At 42.2% G+C, this 27,135-nt stretch overlaps 1 protein-coding gene across 1 annotated transcript; it reads right to left on the bottom strand.

Moving 5' to 3' along the window:
• Nucleotides 1-11,383: 11,383 nt before the first annotated feature.
• On the bottom strand, nt 11,384-23,822 carry PLEKHS1 (pleckstrin homology domain containing S1; the record flags this gene model as incomplete). Its single annotated transcript, XM_082285802.1, has 13 exons — nt 11,384-11,452; nt 12,234-12,369; nt 12,757-12,858; nt 13,084-13,293; nt 14,502-14,617; nt 15,600-15,713; nt 18,780-18,875; nt 19,542-19,649; nt 20,315-20,390; nt 21,591-21,725; nt 23,086-23,192; nt 23,284-23,375; nt 23,792-23,822. 13 exons carry the CDS (start codon nt 23,820-23,822, stop codon nt 11,384-11,386), a joined length of 1,392 nt encoding a protein of 463 aa, XP_082141928.1.
• Between the last annotated feature and the right edge of the window lie 3,313 nt (nt 23,823-27,135).

The raw sequence follows: 27,135 nt of genomic DNA, 5'->3' as shown, positions 1-27,135 counted from the left end.
GCATAGGTACTTCAGAGGATTGTTTACAAAAGACATTTCTACCTACAGTCTGTTCAAGATTTTCAGCTTTTTTTTTAGTTATCTTTTTTAAAATAAAGAAGGTATGTTATGCCTGTGTGTTCTTTCTGAGCAAATTGCTTTTCCTTTCAGTGCCAGAGTTGCTAACCTGAGCAACCTGTCTGCAGTCTTTGGTAAATGTGCTGTGTATGTTGCTTGTCTGAGGTTGCTCTTGTGTCCTGGTAGTGCCAGTTCTCAGCACATGCTCAGAGCACAGAAGTGGTTCCTCATCACATAATCCCCATTGGGGTTTGCAGGGTTGTTTATATACAGGTTTGTCACCTGAATTCTGGAAAAACAAGAAAGACAAATGCTAGTAGTGGCAGCAGGAAAGTATATGTCACTTTGCATTTTTTGCCCTGATCCTACCAGATTATCCAGTGCTGCTTTTTCTGTATCTGCCTGGTGTTTATGTACTGAAGTATCTGGGTGCATGCAGGCACACTAGTAAAATTTTAATCACTAAAATAAAAACTGTTCCAAACTTCCAGGATTGAATCACATGTAAAGAATGATCCCCCAGCCCCTCAGAGTAGCTTGTCTGGAATCTTCAATGCCATTTTATGTTGTAAAACATTTTTGCAATGATCAGTGTGAATGTAAACAGATCCTTGTCTCTGAGTGACGAGCTCTGTAATGTGAAGTCGCTTGTTTTATTTCTGTCTTGTGAGAGAAATAACTGAGAAATTGATGGAAAAAAGATTCTTTGTACTAAAAGAATTGTGAATCAGTATTTCACTGACATCTGGCATTGTTAAGTGCTGCAGTTTAAGCAGTTAAAGGAATTGGAAGTTTTTGTCTTACATCATGCATAGTGCTAGCTGGCTGTCACAAGAACTTGGACTGGAGTGCTCATTCCTAGGATTCCACTCCTTTTTGGAGGTGTATGAAGAGGTATCTTTTATGGCTCTTGCAAATACCAAACCTGAATCAATGCCTTGTACAAATCAGAGCAAATTTGGGGATTCTATTTGGCAGGCAGTTGCTTTTACCATTTGAATTGTTAAGGAATTATGCATGGGTTTTTTGGCCCTCAGGGTCTTTTTCCTGACTAATTTTTGCACCAAGTATGAAAGGCTGGAATAAGCACCCCAAAGTCAAATCTTAGTCACGACTCAGACATCTTCTTGCTTCCCTAGTTGCATTTTCAAGAATGACTGTTCCTACAGAGAATGAGTGTGTGTGTGGGCTCACAGGCTCAAACAGGCTGATGCTGTTCCTGGTTTTGCAGTTCCCTCAGTTTGTGCCAGTGGTGACTCAGAACCCAAACAATTCAATTTCCAGTGCAGCCTTATGAGTGTGAGACACCTGTTACCTCTCTGTGGCTCCTTACCTCCTGCTGTCAGTTTCTAGCCTGTTACCCAGAATGAAGGGTTGGGTCTTTTTTCTTTTAAAAGCAAATGTACTTCTGAAACTAACCACAAAAATGGTGTATCTTGGAAGACACTGATACTGGCATCTGCTGGACTGACACAGTTAATCCTGCCCTGATGTGGAGCAGATGGGGATGGACTTATTTTGGTCAGCAAAGCAGAAGGGCTCTAGTGCTGGGGTCTGTTTCCAGTTGCCTGCTCTGCTGTAGGTATTCCTGCACTGGCCCACTGGCTGCTTTCATTCCTCCCTTGCTCTGGTTTGTATTAGCACTTCTACCAGCTGCTTTTTGTGTGTAGATGAATTCTGGGGCATTTCATCCACCTTCATGGTAGGAGATCTCCATGTTACCCAGTTACTTGGCCTCCTTTGTATGGAAAAAAGTATTTTCAGAATCCAAACTCAGGAATAAATTATTTTTGTTCTCTTTACAATAAAGAAGATTAATAACAGGATTAGACTGAGTAGGAGGACGTACAAGCAGATGTGGAAAACAAAATATAACTAACAAGAATTTTGTGGGAAGATGTGTGGCAGGACTTTTTCCCTTGTCTTGGTGGTTCCAAGGGCTATCTCTCTGATCTCAGCAGTTGAAGTCCTTTGGGGAGTGCAGACCTGGGATAAAGCCAATTTCAGTGTGATTGTACAGGTGTCATTAATTAGGACTTGGACTCTAGCTCTACTTTTCCTAATGAAGAAGTGATTTTTTTTTTTTCAGTCTTTGAGCAGTGCTGGCATTAGAGATGGATGAATGAAAGCATTCATGATTTTAATTGAGGGTAGAGGTTCTGACTACAGCAGAGGTGCCACCTTTTCACAGTCAGTGGATGGGGACTTTGACCTCTGTGGTGCTATAGAAACCCTAGCCCAGGGTCCACTGGACAGTGGGGTGGAGGAGTCAGTCTGTGTCCTGAACCTCACATCAAATGCCCATCCTGTACTGACACAAATACCAGATTTCACTAAAGCAAGATGGGCCTGTGAACATCCCAGAGGCTCTTCCTGTTTGTCTGGTGCTGACAGGCTCAGGGCAGAAGGCAAAGAAAATGAAAGGGGCAGCTGTAACACTCGCTTCATCGGTGCCCAGAGCAGCTTTCAAAGCCAACCCCTCTAAAGAATCACTTTGTATTTCCCATCAGGACTCCTGCTCTGATTACATATCACCCAATAGGCAGATAAATGAGCTAAAAGCAACTCTGTTGGAAAAGGGTAGCAGGAGGGGAGAGGGGAGATGAGGAGAGCAGCTCCTGGCTGCGCTGTCTCAGGCACTGGGTTTCAGGCTGGCTGTGATAAATGAAAGCACCCACAGCCTGTGGCCGCTGCTGGGAGGGCATGTGTGAAGCAATGCAGAATAAAAGCATATGGACAGCTAAAGGGAACTTCAAGGTGCCAGTATCTCTTTAAACCTTGATGTGAAATAACAATTGATAGCACCTTGGAGTGGAGAAAGGAACTGAGATGCCATTGGCATGGTTAAAGCATTTCTCTTATTTGATCAAACCTGTCTGCTCACATGAGCTTCGTAAAGGTTGTTAAGATAAATTGCCGTTTAAGTTTGTTTTCTTTTTAAGAAAGTGTGACTTCAAATACATCCTTCATGCAATTAGGGGTTGATTTTGACTGAACATGAATTTTGAATTTGAACACTGCTTTGGGGGGATTGTGGGAAACTTGTTTCCATGTCAGGGTAAAGATGCAGTTATTGCCTTGATGTGTTTTCAGTGTCTGAATAATTTTTGGTGAGTTTTCTTTGGTAGAGGACAAAAAGCAGCAGGTAAGTTTTGAGAACAAGAGAATGCAGCCCAAACATTCCCATGCTCCCTTAGCTACAGAAAACCAGCTGTTTCTCATTTCAGAACCAAAACAAGAGCATCACTTTTGAGGGTGGGTCACAGGCTGCTTTATGTGTTTAGGGTTTATAGTGAAATGATGAGATTTGAAATTTTACTCAATAGCCACCATTCCAAACCAAGTATGTTTGCAAAACATTCAGTATTAATATTTTAGAACACACAGTATCTAGTGGGAAACATGACAGGGATGAATGAAATTCACAGGAAATATTGAAAGCTTGTCAGTACCAATATTAAAAATTGAAGCTCTTGTCTTTAGTTTCACATCTTGGTACAAATTATAAATGTGCATTTGGAATGCTGAATTTAATGTTCTCCCCAGCAGTGCAGAGAAGGTAGAATGAGATTCCAGCCTTCTAACAGGAATGAAGGGACAAGACAGTCTGTCACTCTTTGCAGAGAAGGAAAACAGCACAGGAGAGCTGACTGCTGCCTTCCCACTGAATCTAACCAGCTCTACCTGCTGTCTGCAGGCAGGAGGTTTGGTGGAGGAGATGCAGCCCACAAAGGCAGAGCCCTGTACCGCCTGGAGGCCTCTTCTCTTTCTCCTTTCTGCTCTGGACCTTTACCCAGTGTTGTACAATGGCACCTTGTTATCAAATCTCCAGCAAATACTTTGGCAGGGATGAGGCTTTTCCACTCTGTCACATCTGCTGTGCTATCTCAGAGCAGATAGGCACTCGTTTGTGCCAGTTTCCAATAGGTTCTTATATAAACCAAACAGTTTTAAAAACCTCTAAGCTTTCCCATTTGGCTTTTGAGTTAAACTTGGTTCACCTTTCCTTCTGTACGTTGCCTTGCTTGTTAAGGATGGAAGAGGAAAAAGTTCACCACCTCAGGGAAAAAGACACCAGCAATGCACCCGAGGAAAAGGTGACATGAGGACACAGATGCCAACAAGGGTGACTTTGGAGCAGAGTTCAGCATGACCAGAGCTGGCTGGGGAGTTCTACATGTGCTGCCTCCTGCTGCTGCCCACCCCTCCTGCCTGTCCACCACTATCCTCCTCCCTGCAGAGGCCATGATTTCAGTGAACTCTGTTGTGAGAAGCAAAGTTAATTTTTTCTGACCACTCCAGTCATTTGTCAGCTCCTAGCAGATGCGACACTGCCAGCAGCAGGATCTGACCCACTTTCAGCTCCTGTTTCAGAGAAGTGATGGATTGGAGCATTTATCTCAGCAGGGCTTCAATCAGAGAAAGGCAGGCTGGATTTCTCTTGTTACTGAGGTCTTGTTATTTGCTTGGCTCTCTGCCCTGCTCTTGGTCACATCTATTGCCTGAACAGGGGAGGTAAAGCTGAATTCTGTTCTTTGTGCTGCTACCCAGCGACCATCTGACGAACTGAGCTCTGCAGCACAGCAGGAGCCTGGTTTTTCTCTAACACCTTCATGGTCACAGCTCTTGCAGCTCATCTGTGGGGCCAACAGCCAGGCAGGGGTGATTGGCATCCCACAGAATCGCTGGGGCAGGGACTGACAGCCTTGGGGGCAATGGGCCATGGCAGAGCTGTCATGGAGTATTGGTGCCCTCAGGGCATGACAAACATTTCCAGTAGTGTGTGAAGGTTCCTCATCTTCTGCCATATAAACCCAAAGTATTCTGTATTTGACAAAGTGGCAGGGAGAGGGATGAACGCAGCAGGACAGTGGTACAGTTAGTGACAGCTCATTAGGAAATTATTTACTACCCGACTGCTCTAACAGGTTAGTGGGGTGGGGGCAGCAGGGATGCCCTGTGGGCTCATTAGGCAAAGGATGGCTCTCAACACAGGAGAAGTCAGGCTGTGGACAGCAGGGTGGGAGGTAAGGATGGCACGACTCTGGAACTGCTGTCAGCGGGAGCTGGGGCTCTGCATCCTTCCTGCCCACACCAGCACCACCTGCAGACCCCCGCCACCACTTCAGCCGGAGTTACTCAGGGGAATGTTCTCTTCCTAAACATTTCTAAACCTCCTTGCTGAGCACCATTCCCTGACAGTGTCCTGGCTTTGTCCCACCTGGAGGATCAGGGCAGGAACCTGCCATGAACTTCCCCTGCACCAGAGAGGTTCGGTTCAAGACGCGGCAGCAGCTCTTGAGTCCGTGAGCTCTTTGAGGGCTCTGAGTAGGGCAGTGCAGGAAATCTGTTGGCTTTCATTCACCCGGTTTTCACACCAAACACAACCAGAGGGACAGCTGACATCACCACATGGTGCCACAGCCCACCGACAGGTGTGGGTCCCCTGTGGGGATGACAGCAGTGACCACCCCCTCCTGCAGGCACAGACATCCTCCTGTCTTCTGGCTGCAATGCCAAAACACCCCTGCACTATTCCAAGCCTTGTGATCATCAGCAATTGTGCCATTGGCAGAATTTAAAAAGACAAATGGATGGAAAGGTCGCAGGGTGATCAGACCACAGTGCAGGGGATGTTTCATCCAGGTGCCGGAGAGACTGGACACATATATACTCTGAGTTACTTCAATGTTTTAGCTGATCTTGAGGGCAGGTGCTGCTTATTGCCACTTGTCTGATGCTAGGAAATAACCTGAAGCGAGCTTTAAGATTTTTTTTAAAACACCAAGTATTACAAAAATGTACTTACAGCAGAGAACTGTTTTACCATCTTTGACATACTTTATTTCCTACCCACAGCCCCTCTTGCTGTTTATAGTTGTTCCTCATGACTGACTTTTCCTTCCTGTCTGTTCTCCCCCCCAGCTACTTTTCCACTACTGGGGATTTCTCAGAAATGTTATGCTGCCAGAATTCACTTTTGTTCTTAGAAATTGGAGCACAAGGGCAATTGCTTGGAAGCAAAATGACATCTGTGAAGAATGACTTTGGACATTGAATAAAATAGAAGAGACGCAAATTGGAGGACAGAAGGCCAGAATTCCTGTAGGGCACTTAGTTAATTTAAGGACATTTAGCATATAAATGAGGTTATTTTGGCAAAATGTGTCCTGGTGTAGAATATGTGACTGATCAGCAGGGGCTGCTGAGGAGCAAGTACTCGAAAACATTGGCTTCTCCTGGTTAAAAAAATCGTGCAACCCTTGTCACTGATGGAGGTAGTATCCTTCCAACAGCCTTGAGGCATAAACCATGGCTTTATGCTGTGTTTTATAGGCACAGACAGAAACAGAAACAGATTTCTTGGGAAAACTTACAGAGGCAGGAAATTAAAAAAGGATGTAGCTCAGTAATGTCCCTACTGATGAACATCACAAACATCCAACATTTTAAAAGAAGATTAGCACCACTGATAGCCTTGGTCTTAGTGCTCCCACCAACACTTTACCCGCCACTGCTGGGTTATAAACAAAACAAATTCTCAGGCACAGATCAACCCAGGCACGCCAGGATGAAAAACTGAACATGGCCAGACACTTTCTGTGGCAAGTCCAGTCCTGCTGCTAGCACAGCAGCTTGGTGCCCTCCAAAGTGCTGGTCCTGCTGTAAGATGGAGTTACCAAAGAGGTGTCAGCAGCAAGCAAAGGGCTCCTGGTTGCTGAGGGTCCTCGTAGTGGAGGTGTGGTCTCATTTATGGTGATTTTCCTGAATGAAAGACTTGTATCTACCTTGTCTGGCTTCTCTGCTTCTTTAAGGGGTGCAATAAATTAGAAGGTGGTAAGGTGATTCAAAATTCCAGTGGCATTTCTAGGAATTGCCTGGCATGGTGCAAGTTCCTCGCAGTGACTTGCTGGCCAGCCTGCAGGAGGGAAGTGGCTGGCCACGACAAGGCTCGTACGTGGACCAAGTATTCGTCCCTAGGAAACAAACCTAAAAAGCCCTTAGAGCATCTCAGATTACCTTGTCAGCTCTGCAGACCCACAGGTAGACAGTCAGTACATGCTCTGACAAAGCAAGCAAGGAAGCACCTTTGTAAATATTAATGTGTCCCCCAATGGGCCTGGAGTACTGGGTGAATCCATGTGACTGAGATTTCCACAGTCCCTGCTGGTTCAGCTTTCCAGAAGCAGCACAGATGTTGTGAGCCAGTTCCTTGCAGGGAAGTGGGAACATCACCTGACATTCCCTCATGACAGCACGGCTGAAGGGGCCCAGGTAAGCCAGTTTCTGCAGGACATTAGGGATGGCTTCTCCCTTAGCATGGAACGGGCACATCAGCATCTCCCCACAGCACGGGGCCTCGATGAAGCAGCCCTCATGCCTGTAACATACAGGTCTGATGGAGGCTTTTCCAGCAATGTTCTGGGAGCTAAAGCAATTCCTAGTATTGAATGTGATGCTGGAGATCACATTCATGGTGAGACAACATGATGCAAATGTGTCTGAAGTAACTTCTTGAATTTTACTCTGTGTGTATGAGGAAATGGCTCTTCTGAGGTCCCCAGAAAACATGGGGCAAAACACAGATTAAGCACCTGGTGTCCCCAGCTCACCACACATGCAGTCTCTGCAGTGTGCAGGGTGACATCACTCTCCTTCATTGCAGTTGCTCCTCTTTGAATCCCTTTGCAGAAATTCCAGCCATGCTGAAGTATGTCTGGCTGTTATTTAGATATCCCTATTAAATACATAGGTATTTATTTAGATATCCCTCTAATCTCCCGGGTTGGAGGGACTCTGATAAGCAAGACACTACATTACACAGAGCTCCTCTCTGGCTCAGTTCAGGGTGGAGACTGCACTTATGAGACTGCACTTATACTTTCCTGGCTGGACTTGTTCTCCTGCAGGACTTGGGCTCTCTTGATCAGTTTATGACTCCAACCCCAGTTCTCAGGAGTGTTGCCCTTGAGAGGAAGTTTGGGGGTTGTGTGGTCTGGTTTGTGCTTTCTGTTCAATGGGCTTTTTATTTTTCTTAACTTCAGTGACCTCACACCAACACGGAGACTTCCCTTACCATCACTTTCTCTCTCTTCCAGGACTTGCTTTTCTCCTGGACAATTGCCATCTTCCCGCTGAAGGGCTAGAAAGAGCATGATTCATGTTTGGGAATTCAAGGGGAAATATTTGCTGCTGCTAATGAGTGAGTGCAGCACAGGAATGTGCCACAAATTAACAGCCAGGGAAACAACCTAAATCTTTATTTAAGTGTAGCTTTTTTGAAAAGGGCTGTTTGGTGACTCATCTGCAGATTACTGGGAAGTTACAGGTAATCTCTGCAGGACAAGGAGGGGCCATGTTAGGATAAAATGAGGTGTTTTTCAGCATACAATGTGTTGTAAAGTGTTAACACATTTATTAATCATATGTGGGCAGACAACTTCACACACTCTACCAGAATTTACAGTACCCATGTGATTTTTATATTGTGTGTCTGTAAGTGTTATGAATCAGCCAATATGTGACATTAATTATCTGCATTTAGCATTGTGCAAACTGGCATAATGATCAATTATGGAGTAACAGATCTGTAACTGTTTACTGAAGTACAGAAGTAATTCCCCAGTTTTCTAAAATATTCTGGAATTATTCTGTACACACTATATCTAACCAAATCCTGTTTTTGTCCAAAAGTAACATTCTTCCGTGGCTGAGAGGTGCAGCATGCAGTGCTCAATATCTGCTTCAGCAGCAGGTTCCATGGAGGTGGCTCTTCTCCCACCACCATGCGAGATCTTCTTCACTAATTCACCTCTTTTGAGAAATGTTTCTCTATGAAATGCTAGGAAATTGCTTCATGGCTTTGAATTTCTTTTTGATGAAATTATTTGAATTTCAATTTCTCACCTCCTTTGTTCATAACTGGAAACACAAGGTATTTGTCTCACAGTTAAGTGCCATATGATCATTTTCAGGAACTGTTTGAAAAAATGATGGAAGAATGCAGGGTGTTTGGTCTAAGAAAAAGAGAAGAGAGAACAGGTAGAAAAAATACCTTCCATAATGAAGATTTGTCTGGAGACAGTGGCAATCCAAATATTCCCTATGCCCACTGAAAGCAGGGCAAGAAAAAATTGTGTTAATTTTCTGAAAAAAATTTCTAGGATAAACACTAGAAAAAAAATTCCTAATTTTACAGAGAGATGAGTCTTGGAACAACATAGGAAAATTTGGACTTTCCTTTTCCAAAGTTCAGAAGAAGAGTTGAGGCAAACCTTGGCCAGGAAAGGCTGAGGACAACGTCCTAAGTAGATGCTCTTGAAGTAGGTGATCTGTGATTTTAGGATTCAGGCCATGAGGACTGTCCTTGCAGACTGACAGAGTTACAGGGCTGGAAGAAGCCCTGTATAGTGACAGCCATCCCCCCCATCCCTCAGGGGCTCCTTAGGCAGAAATGGATTTGCTGTGCTCAAAGCAGCTGTGCAGAGCAAAGGAGTCCCATAGCAGCTTTGGAAAAGAGCTCCCAAGAAATGTTTCTTCCATTTTCAGCCTCTGTAGTTCCAGAACTGGGAGTTTCCTCTGTATTTATGCAGAATTCAGCACAAACAGGCCTTTGAACACCACTGAAACAGAAAAATCAAAATGTGCTCCTTTCCCACCTTGAGAAACAAGCACGTCCCAAACACTCTTACCTCAAAAGCAGAAGAGACAGGCTCTGAATGTGGAAACATTGAGTCTGGAAATTAATCTCTTGAACAGGAGCTGAGTCTGAACAGACTATATAAATATTTGTGTTTGCCTGTTTTGAGTTACTTGATGTTGTTTTCATCTTCAGCTGAATAAAATTTTATAACGATTTTTTTAAAAGTCCAGCACATTTGTCAAATTTACTACTGCAGTAAAAGGCACCAATGCTGATTTTTAGTGAGTTTAGTTCCTTACTGTAGTAGCCAACTTAGCCTTATTCAATTGGAAGCTGGACAAATACCTCCTTTGAGCCAAATCCACCTTAATCAAAGCTTATATAAATCTCTTAATATGAGTAATCCTGTGCCTGCTAAACCCAGTAGTTATTTTGGTTCTATCTGGCAAGACAAAACTATCAGTACTCAAACCCCATGATTCTGTTTGTTGCCACATCCCTGTATATTGACACTATCTATTTTATGGCAATATGTGTGTGTAAAAAATCCCCACACAAAGTGTCCATGCTCATACAGGGCACAGGTATGTGCTCTGCCACATCACACCATGGTGCTGTGAGCAACAGAGGCCACTCTGGGACAGGACAAAGCTCCCTTTCCTCATCCACTGAAGCATCCCTGAAGGCAGTTTCATATCAATCTGCTTTTGGTGTGGTGTCAGCTGAAAATTGGTCATGTTTCTATGGCAGCAATGCAAGGAAGCCATATCCACAAATAAATATTTACAGGAAATATCCTTGTTTGGGAAAAAAATAAGCACTTGCTCTGGAAATGCTGCTGCACCAGTGACATCCCTGTGGTAGTACTTGGTAGATCAAAACACTCTCAGTGAACTCTGCATTGGGATGAGAGCACATGCTTTCAGATACATCATTTCTCTCTGTGGTTTTCCCAGCTGTTTTTACCAGGAACACTGTCACAGAGAAGGCCAGCCCTTCTCTCTCCCAAATCCATTCATTCCTTTTCACTTAGGGCTTATTTTGGACGTCTGTGAACCCAAAGGTGCCCCAGACACACTCCTTTTCTCCAACCAGCTCTTCTTCCTGTCCTCCCTTGGATGTATTTTTGTGGCTGTAACTTAAGAGGGGCACAACACAAAAGGAGGTCTCACTGAACCACTACACAACATTTTATTTACCACTCTTCCCTCCAACACTGCAGCTCTCAGCTTGCTTGTAACTTTCTGTAGCTAAGGGGAATGCAGGGAAAATATGGCTTTAGTCCAAATGCTGGTTGTTTGCCCACCCTTAACTGATTACAAGTTCAGTATAAATCAGTGTAACTCGGTGTAAAGCAGTGAGCAGAGGCATGAACCAGTGCTTTCTGCTGAAATGCAAAGTATACACAGCGCAAAGGTCACGTAAATTATCTGACCCTCATTTTCTTCCATGTAACAGAAATATATGCCAACATGAAATATAAGCCAAATACATGCCATTCACGCCACAAAATAAGTTATTAAGACATAAAATGAAATCTACATTCTCCATTCTTTGTACTTCAGCAACAAAAGATGTCTGGCAGCTCAAGAAGATGATCTCTCTACACCATATATCAGCTTCTCCTCCCCAGTCTTTTCCATTGAGTTTTGGCACTTACTTAATCACTGAGGTCTTTTTTTTTCAGGAACATGAGCAGCCTTTAGCATGGAAGATATCTGAATGTGGAATCCTACATACAGTAAGTTTAACCTTAAAAAAGAAAAAAAAAAAGGGACATTTTTATAGCTTGTTATATCTGATCAACATTTGTGCAACTATCTGACTTGTATTTGAACTAGCTAAATAAAAATTCCCCATTAAGAGAGATGAGTAGTTTTTTTTCCTTGCTGAGACTGGTTTCCTTTCTTTAGATGGCAACAGCATCTCATGACCTCAACCTTCTCAGCAGAATTCAAATATGAATGTGTTTGGATATGGGTCATGAACCTGGATACTGAAATATGAGTTCAGAAACACATGTAATAGGTCACAGTGGGGTTAAAGAACATCTTAGAAATCTCCCACTCTCTTCAAAAAACACAGTCTCACACAAAGAGATGTGTAGTGTTTGATAAGCAATAGGAGGTAGGCATCCAGGGCTCTGCCCTCAATACCCAAAACCACTATAAACAACTAGGCATCCACTGAAGGCAATGGTTTACTTATAAATTTGCAATTTATATGCATTAGCCAAAAAATAAAAATCACAAGTAACTGCAGTTTATGGTTGCCCAGTCAAATCTCTTGGGGTTGCTCAACCTCTTTCAGATCAAGTCCTCAAACACTGCAGTGCTGACCTTGCATTCCCCACATAGCTCAGGATTATGAGATGCCCCATCAGAATGATGCTGAGGAGCTGTTTGGTTCTGGAGTTATTCATGCCAAACTTAGACCAGAGTAAAATGGTTTGAACTGAGCCTCTTGAAATGCAAAAAGGAAATTGCTTTCTCATTTGGCTCGAGACAGTTGAGCCAAGGTTAGTCAAGCTTACCTCCTTTCTTGCAGACCTGCTGATGAAGAAGTAAGCCTCCTCCACACCCTGGGGCTGCAGATCATTCACAGCCACCACGTGGTCTCCGTGGTTAAACAAACACCCCAGTCTGTGAGGACCAGTCCACTGTGAAACGCTGTGGAGGGCAGACAGTAAATGAAACATACAGGATATCCAGTCACTGCAGTGGCTGGACAGGACTGCAGTTATGGGGCTGCCCTCTGGAAACGACACAAGCGTTCAATGACTTCCTAACTTTTTAAATCTGGTTCTGGCTGAAAGAATCACTAATTATTACAGAGCATGCTGGATTCTATAGAGACCTTTACAACAGCAGTTGAAATACGAACTCAAGTACACAAAGAATCTGAGAGAGCAGAAGGAATCACTGAAGCACCGACAAGCACTGCCCCTGCCCTGTTCTGTCCTGCCAGAACTGCACGTGAGTGTCCAGAGTTGTACATTTCTGTGCCTGTCACTTATACCCATCTCTCAGGCACTGTCACAAGACATCCAGACTTACCATATTCGTCCTGCTGCTTCAGTAAGTTTTAGGTAATTGTTAATATCAGCCAGGGGTACGAAAATATCCAATTTCTGCAGCTGCATCTCATCTGTAACTTGACTGTGAGAGAAAAACATCAGAGACCACAGAATCATAGAACAGCTCAAACTGGAAGGGACCCATAAGGATTATTGAGTCTAACTCCCTGCTCCTTGCAGACTCCCTAAAACTAAATGCTATGAGTAAGAGCATCATCCAGATACCTCTGGAATGCTGACAGGCTTGGCAAGCTGAAACCCATGAACATGTCTGTCTTCTGTGCAACTAGCTGGAGAAGACACTTACCTGAGCAGTATAGATAAGTGAACCACTGAGAGAGGTAATGAGTTTTGCCTTCTCTGAAGGGTTGGCTGCAGGCTGGTGCTGCCTTCTGGGAATTTTGTGTCTCTGTTTGCTTCCAAGTCTCTTGGACATGCACCGTTGTTCTGGCATTTGGGAGGGGATGGGAGCCCATCACGTCTGCACGTGAGCTGGCATCTCTCATCCAGCAGCTTACTGAAGAGAAAAGATGATAAAAAATTTAGGGGGTTGACAATTCCAGGCACTCTAGCTGTGTTTGAAGCTGGATCAAGCAGCCATCAGTAAAGCAAAGAATAACAAGTTCTTGTAGGATATCCAGTGGACAAAATAAAATTGAAGTAAAATAAACAGCCCTTCTAAAAATGGATCATAAATCTCAAAATAAACATTTTCAGTATGTAAAAACTACTTACTAAGCCTGAAAACATTCCAGCTAACAGCACGCCTTGACAAAGAAACTGAGTACAGATTGTTGGCCTTGTCTGTACTGGATTCTGCAGGGATGTAAAGCTGTCCCTTGGGAGATGTGATAACTCAGAAGTACTTGAACTCCTTTTAGTTTTATTTGATAAGCCTTTTATTGCCTGGAGCTGAGTCCCCATCATGCCCCAAACAAGACTGGGGTTAGTAGCAAAAGCTGCTCTTGGTTTATTTTAACTCAGATGGCATAACCTTGTGAGGTTTTTATAGTAACTCCCTCTGGGGGAGTCCCGAAGGCACAGATGAGCTTGAATTAATCTATTGGGACAAACTGGTTAGTGGGTCTGCATTTCCAGTAGCCTCCCTCCATGTGGCCTAAGATCTGACACCTACAGACAGTCAGATCTTAGGCCTTTCTTTGGGACGTGGCAAACACTGTACCTTCAAAACACACAGCAACAGAGCTGTTCTTTGGATGGGAAAATGAAGTGAGAATGTGACCTAACTCACACAACTTCCTAATGGAAAAGTTGGGAGCTAATGCCCCATCACTGCCTTTCTCTTTCAACCTCTAGATAATGCTGCCTGATCTGGGAACATCTGTCTGAAAGGTTGTTGGAGTTTGGCTGCAGTGACTCAGTAAAGTGGTGAGCTGTTGTGTCATAAAAACCCAGAAAATGTATGAGTCAACAAAAAGTGCTGCATCCTATAGTCAGAGCCTATATACAGTCAGAGCCTGTATATAGTCAGAGCCTGTGTAAGAGCAGGAGTCTGCAATGTGAGCTTAAATTTCATGTTAATGAGTTTGAATTTGACTCCAGTGTTCCCATGAGTGCTGAACTTTGTGAACCAAGACCCAACAAGGACTCATTCAAACAAGATGCAGCCTCTAGACCTTGTTATGCAAATACCAGAGATGTCAGCTTTATCTCTATTGCTCTGTCACTTTTAATTTGCAAAACCTTAATGAAGTTGTTACTTACAGTGATTTCATTGACATATAAATGTTCTCCTTTACTGGAGTGTTCTGCACTGGCTTCTCTTGCACAGGGACATCAGACTCAGCTGTAGGGTCAGGTTTTGACACTTCAGTAGTGCACTGTCAGAAATACATAACAGTGTAAGACATTAATGTCATTGCCCTGCCTACAGAAGAACCCCCCCATTAATTTCCTTATTTTGTTCAGTGCTTACGCTGTTTAAACACATTGGTTAATACAGCCTGGCTTTCCTCAAATCAGTCAGTTCCCAGGAACTGGGAGCTAGAAAGGTGCTTGAAACTTAAAAGTTAATGCTGGAATTATTGGCACTGCCAGACTGGGGTGTGAGAAGCCATATTCTAGAGTGCTACCAGAAAAAAATTGTTGCCTTTTAATTTAAGCAGGCTGTAAAAGGAGACTTGTTCTTTGGGTATGCTTAACTTGGAGTACTTAGATTATATGACCAAATCACATTGTTAATGTCCTTCAGTCAGATGTACAGCCTGTGACTTCTGCAGAAAACTGACCACTTATCTTCTCCTGACCACTGATTTCATGGGAAGCCTAGAGAAATTAGCCTCCCAAATTGGGTGTCAACATTTGTATAAAATTACGAGCATGATTTCTCCTGCTGCCTTGTTTCGCCGTGAAATGTGGACACCAAAATGTACCACAGTGTTTTAACAGAACTGCTTTAATGCAGCTTACTGGTGCTTCAACAGAATTACATTTCAAAATATATAAAACTAATGTACTGTTACATTCTCTAAATGAAGTTTTCACGTTCAGAAGAAAAAAAACCAACCCTATCCTATTATACAACAGGCAAAAGCCATTTACAATGAAAGTCAGTTTGGGGAGTTTCACCGAAATTGGCAATGTTTTTGTCAAAATGCCACTTTGCACCAGAAAGATCCTTTGAATGAATCTAGTGTGTTTTTTCTTGTATAAATGAAAGCTCTATTACCTACTGCTTTATCTTTGTATTCCTTTTGCAAGGTACAAGTGGTTCCTCCTACCAGTTCCTCTTTGGCTCATTAAATGTCTCTTGTGTCCTTGGAGCTGTTAACAAACCATTAGAACTCACAGCTGATAAACTACCTTTGCTAAAATGCTGCTGGGAGTTTGGTAATAATCTTCTTCATCCTTTTTGATGTTTTCCTCTGGATCTGACAACAGCAGATTTTCCTCACTTCTTCCCAGAATTTTTTCCTTCTGAAAGAACGGGTTTGTATTTAACAGGCTCAGTTATACAGATTAACATGCACTTTTCCATTTATGTGGAGAAGTAATAGAATCAGCAAATATTCACAAAAAAACATGGGAAGATACAGTTCTCCTTGAAGTGAGATATGCTCAGAGTCAGCTTATTTTAGAAACAAGGTTTCTATATCTGTACTCCTGACTGTATTTTTGAAATTCAGTGCACACAGACAAAACCAGACACTGTATTAGTATTTCTCATAGATGGATTGCTGGTAACCAGGCTGTTGCCATTGATTGCATGATCACAACCTGTTATTTTGTTTAAAAATCAAGTGTTTTAAACACTTTTTTGTATGAATCTGCATGAATTTAGGGTCACTTGTATGGAGAAGTTTTTCTCTTTGCATTCAGTTCTGAAGCCCTTACATTAGGAAGAAAATCTGTAGGAAATATAGGGGTTAATTTGGATATATTTGTCCTTTTTAAGCAGCTTTTAACTGCTATCAAGTAGAGAATGAATTTGGGATTCCCCTGACTAATGAGAAATTTATTTTCTCTTACTTCTCTGTGAGCAAAAAGATACTCCAGAAGACTGGAGATCTGACATAGAATCCTCTGTGTCCCGAGTGATATTCTGCCTTCATAAATACCTGAAACATTAAGTTTGAGGCAATTTGGTAAGTCAAGGAGAAATTAATCCCTCCACCAAGTTTACCTTTTCAAGTTGCAAAGAGAAATTATTTATTTTTATGTCTCCTTGTTGACTTCACTACAGTGAAGAGTATGGTAATTAGTATTTAGCTGCCTCCCAGTTCAATTCTCTGTGCCATGTTTGTGATGTGTTTTTTATCTCTACACTTACATCCTTGGTTTCCATGGTGATTGTTTTAATAATTGCTAAATATGCCACGAATATATTACTGTTTTCAAGGTAAAGTAAATTAAACTAATTACTTTCTTACACATAACAAGAAGAAACTGGCAATGAATATTAATTAAGGATGATTACTGTATTTTTTTTCCTTGTTGGTATAAATGGCATTAAAATCAACTCATGCCATGGGAGTCAGAACAAACTTCAAGTGTCTGTTGAACCATAATATTGGATTTACATCCAATTTTATGTCCATTTACATTGGAAAGAAAGTAGACTATGGAGAAAATTGGCTATGTAGCACAAGATAGAAATGACACCTGGAGAACAATTGAGTCACTGATACCCATAAGCTCCTTAAGGAAATGTAGGTGTTGCCCTTAGACAAAGGAACCTCTTTAAAAAAATCGGGTGTGTGGCAGATCCCAACAAGAGTGCTTTGGTGCCTGCAATACAGTAATGCCCAGCACAGGGTGATGCAAGTCAGGGCTCCTCATTTTGATGTATTTCAGATCTTGAAAGCTGTGTATCAAAATAGCTGATACTGAATTGCTGAGTCAGATGAGGTTTGGTAGCTCCAGAAGATGGGTTGAAAAGGAGCCAGGTCCCCAGATCCCTCCAGGGTCTCTGCCAGCATGACTAGACTCACTGACATGGAGAATCCTGTTTGCATGAGTGACAACTACTTAACAAAGTGTTTTCAAGGTCTGGGCCTGGGTGAGGGAACCACGGATAAAAAGCAGAACACATCAGAAGCTTGAAATGGGGAGTCACACTGCTAAAAGGAAGTAAATACCAGGGATTAGGTAGAAAGCCAGTTGTCTAGATGTCACTGAGCAGAGAATAGGTCCAGAGATGTTAGCAGATGTTAAGCTTATGAGTCAAGAGAAATATTTTTATCGAGTGAACAAACGTTGTTGTTTCTTGTTCTCTGTACAGCAAGGTTATTTATTTTCACACATGCCGAAGCAGAAACATGAGCTTTGTGCTATTCCCTCTGCTTCAGGCTAAAAAGCTAAAATCCAAATTCCTTATCTTTTAACCCTCGTGGTCAGTCTGTCCCAGCCTGAACAGCTGCATGTAATACCTGCTCTCTGAGGCATTGTAAGTATGAGAAGAATTAATGAATAAGACAGAAAAGGTATGCACAAGGAAGAGACACAAAGAAATTCTTGACATACATCCAGAGCAGGACTGGTTAAATTCAGGCCAAGAGTTAACTCAGTGCATTTCAGAGCTCAGACTCACAATTGAATTACTGCAGCTTTATAAAGTACTGTGCATCAGCTGAGCTATGCTGACTGCCTGTCGCATTGCAATGTAGTTTCAACTATTCACTTCTTTCCACTAAATTTAGCTGTATTATCTCATAGCTGCTCTCAGCCTATATACAAGGATGGTGATTGCAGCATGTGATTTACCACCCTGCTAGCAGATTCTTTGCCCTGTATCTCAGCCACTCCAGGTCATAGGTCAGTGCATAAACTGTCAATAAAGATAGGTTTAAGCTTCAGAGTGGTGTGGTAGAGCCTTGGCTGTGCCTTCTTGTCCTTTTGACTCTGCTGCAAAGGCAGCAATCCACGGCAGAGGAAAACTGCTGCAGGCACTAGTTCAGGGAACACAGGTCAGAACACTTAGCCAGTAATACATGATAACATTCATCTTTTTATCTTTCCAAATCACTCCTGCTAGATGTGGAAGTGAAATTACTTGAAGACATATTAATGCTGACAGAAGGTCAGTTCTGAGATGTGCCTCAATTTAACAAGCTCTTGTTCTGTAATTTAGTTACATTGACTCGATTGCTACTGGCAAAGGCTGAAGAAATAAACCATTTAGGAACAACTGTGGCACAGCTGAGAAATGTGCAGGGAGGGACAAATCCTCAATCAGTGCAACTGCGGGGCTTTCTCATCAAGTTTCTGAGAGCTGCTACAAGTAGCAGTTGCTGCGTAGAAGCTGAGGACCTGACTCCAAAAGCCCCAAACAAACACAGGTATTTCAAGCAAGTTTTTAGAAGATTATTTTCAATGGTAAACAAGAAAACAGACTAAATATTTAGGAAACTTTCCACAAATCAACTCAGTGTGCTGGGAAAGTAGGTGGATAATCTATAGTCACAGACACCCAGGTGAGATAAAAGCCAATATTCACTTCTGCAGATGGAACAAGGAAGGAGCTGTTTGATTTGTTCTGCTCACCAGGCTTGGCAAAACTCCTCTTGGTGAGTCACACTGAGCCTCATGAGGGCCAGGATCCGAATAAGGCCTGTTCTTGTCTTCTGAGGAACCATTCTCCTGTTATACAAAGAAAAAAGATTGACTCCTCATAAAGATACACTGGAGGTGCTTCACCCACATTCATTTTCCTCTCGCTGGGCCATTTGCACAGAGCTTTGTGACTACAGAAACCCAGCAATTCCTTGGCTGCTATTTCACCCTGCTACCTGCACTGCAATTGCTGTGGGATGGCAGCAATGCTTTCCCTCCTTTCTATTTAAATATTGAGGGGCAAGTTTGTAAGGCACAGAGGAATTGGATCTGAGCTCTCCTCTAAGCTTTACAGCCTAAAAAGAGAGAGATAAAGCACAACCACACATCAGGAGGAATGTGGCTAGCAGCTGCCAAAACAATCATCACATGCCTCTGCCAGGGCATGTCAAAGCAAATCTTCAGGAGTTTACCTAATGCCCACTAATATTTGCCAGCCAGTTGAGACAACCAGTGAGTATTTTCTCTCATGTGCCTTTACTTATATGCAGACTTGCCTCAAAAGTATTTCCCTTGTGGGGTCTGTGGTGTTACCATCCAGGTGCTACTCAGGAGCCCCACCAGAACAGACCACCCAGGTATCCACTGCAGAAACTCTGAACAACATTTGATGGAAAAGAGCAACTATACAAATGAAATTTCACAGTCATGCCTAGGCACAGACTTGTTATTAAGGATGGTTAATCAGTTTACCTTCTGGTAGCTTTGCCTGTCCGGAAAGCTGGTCGTTTCTATAGAATTCGAGAACAGTGGCAAAGAGGAGGGCCGGCTTCTGACTTCTGGATTTGGAATATCTTGGTTCTAGAAGTAAGGGAACAGCAGTCTAAGAAAACAGGACACCTGTTGGGTGTGGGCTAAAATGTACCAATGCACCCCACTAGAGCAAATTTTACTTCTAATGGCTCAGAGGCATTCTCTACATGGCATTTTTCAGGCAGACATAAATTTGCCCTGCTTGCACTTTGAGCTGTCTGGAAGCTGCAGGGATGTGAGTACTTAGTGCTGAGTCTAAACTGGTGGGCCTGGCTGGCTGACAAGGTGCAGAAACTTGGGCCTGAGCTTGAACTACTTCCAGGGCTTCCAGCTGCTTCGTAACTTTGACAGACTGATGTAAAACAATGTGTAAATGTAACCAAAATGCACCCGCTAAGTATAACACACAAGTTTTCATTCTGATGCATCAAAGGTGCAGTTCATTGCAGCATAATATCAATCATCCCCTCGTTTCCATTTGGCTTCCTCTTCAAAGATATTCCTTCACTGTAAAATCAATCCCAGTGCAGACAGACTGTGCAATGCCTGCTTGATGCATAAAGCCAGGGTACAGGACTTATAAGAAAATTAATTTCTGAATAACCAAGGTCAGAGGCAACTTGCAAGGCAAAAATCAGGAAAATTCCTTTGGACAGTTTTCTAATGAAAATAGAAACATCTTTTTTCTAAAATCAAGTATAGTAACATGTCACCTGAGGGCAGCATCCACCTCTTTTGTCCTCCCTGCAGATGGAAGATATCAGAGTGACCCAGTCGTCTGTTTCCTGCCTGTAGGTTGGAACAATGGGAATGAAAACTTACTGACAAGTAACACAAGGGCAATCCGTTTGCCTACCCACTTCTTCCTATGGGGCCCAAAACAAAATTCCCAAGATCAGTGGGAAAACTCTGCTCCTTCCTTTCAGGAAAGAGTGCTCAGCAGGTCATGGCCAGATGGCAAAGTCTGACTCAGAGAGCTAACAAGACTTGGGAGTGCACTTGGGCCATCAGGATGAGAAACAAGCCATGAAAGAATGGTTGAAGCTGTTTTTCATGCTTGCAGTGGGTTTAGTTGGATTAATTCTGGAATGTTTTCCACTGAGTGTGGGCTGTGAGAGCCGTGCCCCGGGGGAAGGCGTTGGGTGGCACGCTCAAGTAGCACTCAGGTATGTGTTTTTCTTCTGTGCTTATCAGAATTTCACACATCAGCTGCTCTTCTGCAAAAAGGCAAAAAATCCCCTGACACGCTTGTAACTGGGAAACTGAAGAGGAGACACTGGGAACCAGCAGCAGAGCAGCACAAACATCCTCCCTCACCTAAATGAGCTCTGGCTGATCACGTCCACAGAAACAGTTTCTGGACTCAATTCCAGCCTGAAAAAGCACCACCCTGCTGCACCAAAGCCCCCAGTCTGTACGTTTGGGATCTGTTTTCCCTCAGGAGAATTTTTGTGTTCAATCTGCTTCCCTTGATTAATAACCTACTTTGCAGGCAATATTACTCCCTGGGGTTTACCCATAAGAAGCCGAAGCTTTTCTAACCCCCAGGAGCTGCTGGGTGAGAAGGCAAAGGTCTTCGCTCTTCCTTGACCCCTAACCAGCACAGTTTGAAATGGCACTGCCATGCTGAGGTACTGCCACTGCCATCCCCACTCCCAGGCCCGTGCTCCCACTGCTTTCACATGTTGGATGCTGTAACAGGGTGGCTGCAGGGAAGATGAGCTCACCTGCCTGAACCAGCAAAAAATTAACCCAGCCATGAGCAGGAGGGCGGCGGGGGGCAGGAAATGACATAGAAAAGAGCTGTTTTCCATTGGACCAGCCAGCTGAATCACCTCAGCCCAGAGCTGTGCCATCAGTAGCTGAGACACAGGAAGGGAAGGGAGCGGCTGTGAAGGAGCAGGACCCTGCCTTGGGGCAGCAGCAGCTTAGTGCTACATCAGTTTAACAGCACTGTCACACTGCTTTTGCACATCTTGCTATGCCCACCTGCTGTTCCCGATGAGGTAGTAACATCTGTTTCCAGTGCTGATGGACATCACCTGCTCGGGAAGGCATTTAAACATCTTCCTCACTGTTTCCATAATTTCAGCATTACTTATGCCAACTTCAACACTCATGATTCTGTGAAGAAAACCATATGAGACATCCTATATCACTCCACATAGTTACATACAAATAGACACACATATATATATGTGTGTATGTCCATATTTTACTCTAAGCACAGCCTAATATGATGACATCTGCAAGGGAAAAGTTAAACATTTTTCCACAGAAAAAAAAAGTGCTCAAGAAAATAATTGCACACATTCAAAGAGGTGGTCTTTCAGTGAAGAAAACCTCCAGGCAAAAATATAAAATTAACTTTTGCAAAGTGTCCAGACAATGGATCCTCATTTATGGAAAAAGGGTCCGTTGGTTTAATTCAGAATCTTGAAAAGAGGCGACAGTATGAAAAATTTCTTGTGGAAGTTTTTTAACCACTATAAAACAATAGATTTGATTTGAAACTAATTGTATATTAATAGTGTTTTAATAGAGGGGAAGAAGAACAGAAGTGCTCTTAATGGGTACTTGAAGCACTTGAAGTACTACTTCCATTAACTTCCAAGAAGCCAAATTAATAAAAATAATAACAACAATAATTATGGTAATAATGTAACCACAGACCACTGAGCAAGCTGCAGTATTTTTGAAAGCTCCACAATGTAAATCCTTTTAATGGAAGAAGCACAACAGCAATGTGGTGAGTGATCTCCAAGCCTAACAATTCCAGGAGACTGGAGTATTAACATCTAGATCTGACAGGTAAAATCTTTACATTTCCCATTACATTTTCTGTTTCCCTTGCAAGTATCTCATACCACCTGTGACATGGTAAAGGGTGCCAATACAAAGCCAAAGATACCCAGTCTTGCTGCAGTAGCACTGTGCTGACAGGAATGAAATGACCAACCCCAATGAGCCAAGCAGAGCAATTTCACGGCAGAGTAAGAGGGAGAGAGCAACCAGAATCAGCCCAAGGGGTTATATGAAAGTCAGGAGACCTTTGCACAAACTTGCAAAGCACTTTGTGAAGCTGTAAACTGGGAAAGGGTGTGTGCCACAGCTGAGAGTGGTTTAACCGTCCTTATTCACATGTGAATGAATGCACAGCACTGTCCTCACAGGGGGGTAAAATGTGTTCCACTACAGGAACACAGCCTGCGGGATCATGGAGCCAAGCAAGGTACCTCGTTTGCAGATACATCACAACAATCACTCACACTAAAGTAAATTACAATAAAGCAAGTCAGGATTTTCACTTTAACATACATCATAGTTGCACCCAAAGCCTACAAATCCCAAGGGACACTTCTCTGGACTTCGCTGGGTTTGAATCAAACCTCAGTCAGGAACAAGTGCCTGTACAATCAGTGGCCATTGGAGAGTGCTGATACATGATTTAAAATAAAAAAGATGATGCATTGCAGTTACATACTGATCAACAGCTATGGAGCCTTTTACATGTTGGCCTTTTAGATACTTCAGGATGTAATTCCCCTTCCTGGATTTGGACAGGACAAAAAGACGCCTTTTCCAGGAATTCTGCCAAAGAGAAAGCAATTTGTCTCTCATTAGAATTCAGGAGAACTGAAATGAGGGATTGCTGAAATATGACTAATCTGTGCTAGTATACCTGTGAGCTGAAAAACTGAAGAGGTGGTGATTTGATGAAGAATCCATGCTTGCAGACATCACCTTCAGGGCAAAATGTATTTTGAATTGTGACTAATCAAAGAGAAATGAACAGCACCATTACTTAACTTGCTGCCAATTAATCTCTTAAAAAAGATCAATTTCCAGTTCAGGAAATTGTTGCTTAACACTGTTTTTTTGTGCTTAAATAGCCATAAGACAAACACAAATCAAGGCTATAAAATATAGAGACAGGCGCTGCTTCCCTGATGTTAATGCTGACAACTGGCCCAAATTGTAAACTAATGGTAGTGAAAATGTAGGGGCTCAGAAGGCATCATGAGCTGCTGTCTTATTTGACTGATCTTACTTAACTTTTAGGGTCTGGTCTTATTTATCTTCATAATTAGTGATCTGAAATGCACCCCAATGAAATTCATAGGTGGCATTCACTCAGCTAAGGATAACAACTTTACTAGTAAAAAATTTTAGTACAAGAAATTTTGTACCTGCAGAATTTCTTTTGCTTGTAGAAGCCATCCTGATTGTTTCTTCCACCCAGATAACAAAAATGTTGAAGCTAATTCCTTTCAGTTTGCTTGCTGCTGAGCAGCATTTCACTGCACACACAATTGCTGTTGAGAAAATAACAAAAATCTTACAACTGTTAATTTTCATACTGATGATCAAAATACATAAAATAGCCATAATAACTATTAATTTAAATATATTCTAAAATAATTTTATAGCATATTAAAATACACACTATATTTGTTATTTTATAATACGATCATAAAATTACAAATAACAAATATTACCCATTTTTATCGGCCAAAAAGATGATTTGCCTAGAAGTGAGAGCTGCCAAAAGAACTTCATTTTGCCCTTTCTTCTGCGCTAGTCACAACACCTGTAACCTAGGAATACTGCAACCATGTATGTTTCTGACACTGCTTTGCCAGTATGATCAGTCCTGTATAAAATCAGCATAACTTGGCCTAAAGAGTTTAAAATACGTGTGGAAAATACAGTTAAAATGCTACGACAATTTTAATAATTTGCAAGTCTGTAGTATTCTTAATACAATGCCTTTTCAGAAGTTTGCCTTACCTCAAAACTCTCATTCCCTGCAAAATCAGATCTTGGCTGGAAGTTGTTTGTTACCTACGAGGAGGTTACACAGACCCTCTTGTACCACCTGAAGCCACACAGCCTCTCCCGGGAAAATCTGAAGGATTACAAGTGCTGTTCTCTGGTTCTTTGCTGAGAACCCTGGCTGGAGTGAGAGCTTCAAGGGCTTTCCTTTGTTTGTGTTTCTTCAGTGATTTACTCCACGGTGATGAAAGTAAACATGGCACAGTGAGGAGTGGGGTGGTCAGAAATGGGGCGGGTTACACACGGAATTTTACCCCGAAACACAATTAAAGCTATAGGCTTTCATTCCTCCTGCTCCAGGCTGTAAGTGGGAATGACCCACTGCAAACTTAGGTTCATCAGAGATTTCTGAACAACATTTCTGTCTGTATATTTTTTGAGTTTTTTATGGAAACCATCGCAATTTTTGCCTTTTGGGGAAGAAAGATTTGTTGTACAAATGCTGTGATAAACTGTTACAAAATTTGCTTCTAGAGTTTTCATCTGTTGCCTACCAAAAAAATAAAAGGACAAAAAAGCAATTTCCAAAACTAAAAATGACTGCACACAAAGCCAATAGTAGGGGCACACACCTGGGGTTGCAAGGAAAGGCAACGTATTATTCTGTTCAATGTGACTGACAGAGTCACCTCAACCTGCAAACAATGCAATTACTACAAAACAATGTTCCAAGAGCCTATGACAGGAGAAAAGTCTCTTCTGGATGTCAGTAAAAGTCAAGATTTGCACGTGGGAAGACAAATACCCGTGAGATTAGTTGTGCTTTCTCACTCTGCCTTTTGGGAAAAAGTTTTTATTGGTTACATTTAATTGTCTTTTCAACAGAAAGCAACACTGTAAATAGGTTATGTCTAATTCAAAATTGAAAATGCCAATTCCGTGATTATACTCCCTCAGATTTTTGTATGCCAGGCATTAAGGGATTTGATTGCTTCAAACCTTTTGAAATGCAATGAGACACTTCAGTCAAAACGCAAATAAAATGTTTCAAATATTTAAGATGTAAGCTACAATGAAACCTCAAAAATTTCCAAGATAAAGAAAACAAAGTATGTTAATACTTACAAACAGAATGTCTTCATGGTGAAGAAGGTTTTAGAGAAATATACCTTCAAGTAAATCCAGATTCCCTGTATTGCCTCCTTCAGCAAACATGATGTGGCCTTGAGCTGCATTGTGACTGCCTTCTTATAGTCCATCGATAAATACAAACACCCTGAAATATGACCCACAAGGAAATTCCTGTTTCTGCATGGGAAGCAAACTAAAGACTGCTCTGGAAAGGGGAAATCCAGAAGATTAATATTCACTCAGAAGCAATGAAAAATATGCACATTTGAGGCAGTGATAAATGTCTCCTATACAGGGAAAAAAGCCTGGAGACAGCGTGTTTTTGTTGGTCCAGGTCTCTGTACTGTCCCTTCATTTCCTGAGCTTTTTCTAAAGCATAATATCCACCCATGACTGGAAGATAAAGCAACATAAAGAACCCTAAAAGATCATAAAGTAAAGGCAGTTTCAGATTTAAACAGCATTTAGTTAAACATACAATGGTGAAGCAGGATTTCTTATGCTGTCTATGCCATGACAAGGTAATTTCAGTGTCTGTCTTGGCTGTAAGTGAATTTTTGGGATCCTCTCCAGACACAGTCAGTGTATTATTAATGATAAGTGGCTTTACACACTAAACCATCTGGCTAATCTTGCTGATGGCAAGGGAATTGCTTTCCAATAGAAAATAGTCATAAATTTGATCAGGGAAAAAGCTAAAACACCCTGCAGGTTTTAAATCACTATTCAACAACCTGGCTCTGCTTGAGTGAAAGGGTCAAGCTTCCTCATTCCGAGTGGGTCCCTCCAGGCTCATGGGCTGGCACAGCTCTCAGCCATGTCAGTATCACCACTCAGGGGTGATGTGTGTTGGTACAAAATTTTCTTCTGAAATAATATTAATGTTCTTTGGACATGATCTAAAGTAATGCTCATCTAGCAGAGACACTGGTCCTGACACAAGGGGATGTCTTTCTGTCTTTCACTACTACTCTATTATCTTCCCATGTTACTTTCCTCTCTAGCAGAGTATTCAGGTATTTTATGCTGATCTTTCTATATCTCATATAACTAGAACTGGCATGAAGGATAGCTCTGGAGACAGGGGAATATTGTTCACAGAAATTTAAAAACAGGGCAAACCTCAAGAAAATAAAGACTAATCATCTATAAAAACATGAAAGAGCTTCCAGAGAAGTTACAAATACTGAAATGTTGGCTGGACATGGTAAACCAGGAATATCCTTAATGCCAGAATACAGCTTAAAATGGAGCTATTTGGCAGAAACAACAAGGAGAACACTTTCCTATGCACTGCTAGAGCACTGTACAATTTACTGAATAAAGGGCAAGATCAAGCACTGGTAGATCAGGATATTTCCAATAAAATATTTCCATTAACTTTGGTTTTCTCCAAGAGAGGACATGGCCTGTTCAACCCAAGTCACCCAATGCCAAATTACTTTTCTAATCTACCTTTCCACTGACAATGTAAACCTCCTCCTGAAAAAATACCAGAGACCACCTGCATGCTTTAAAGAAAAGGGGACTGGGATAAATCTTGGTTGGTTTTTACTTCAAGAGATGGAGTGACAAACATGCAGATACACAAAGGGAATTTTTTTAAAAAAAGGTATTTATTGATATC

Source organism: Coloeus monedula, assembly GCF_965178545.1.
Source record: "Coloeus monedula genome assembly, chromosome: 8".
Taxonomy (NCBI): Eukaryota; Metazoa; Chordata; class Aves; order Passeriformes; family Corvidae; genus Coloeus; species Coloeus monedula.
The sequence above is the reverse complement of the archived record's forward strand: the minus strand, read 5'-3'. Positions and strand labels throughout refer to the sequence as shown.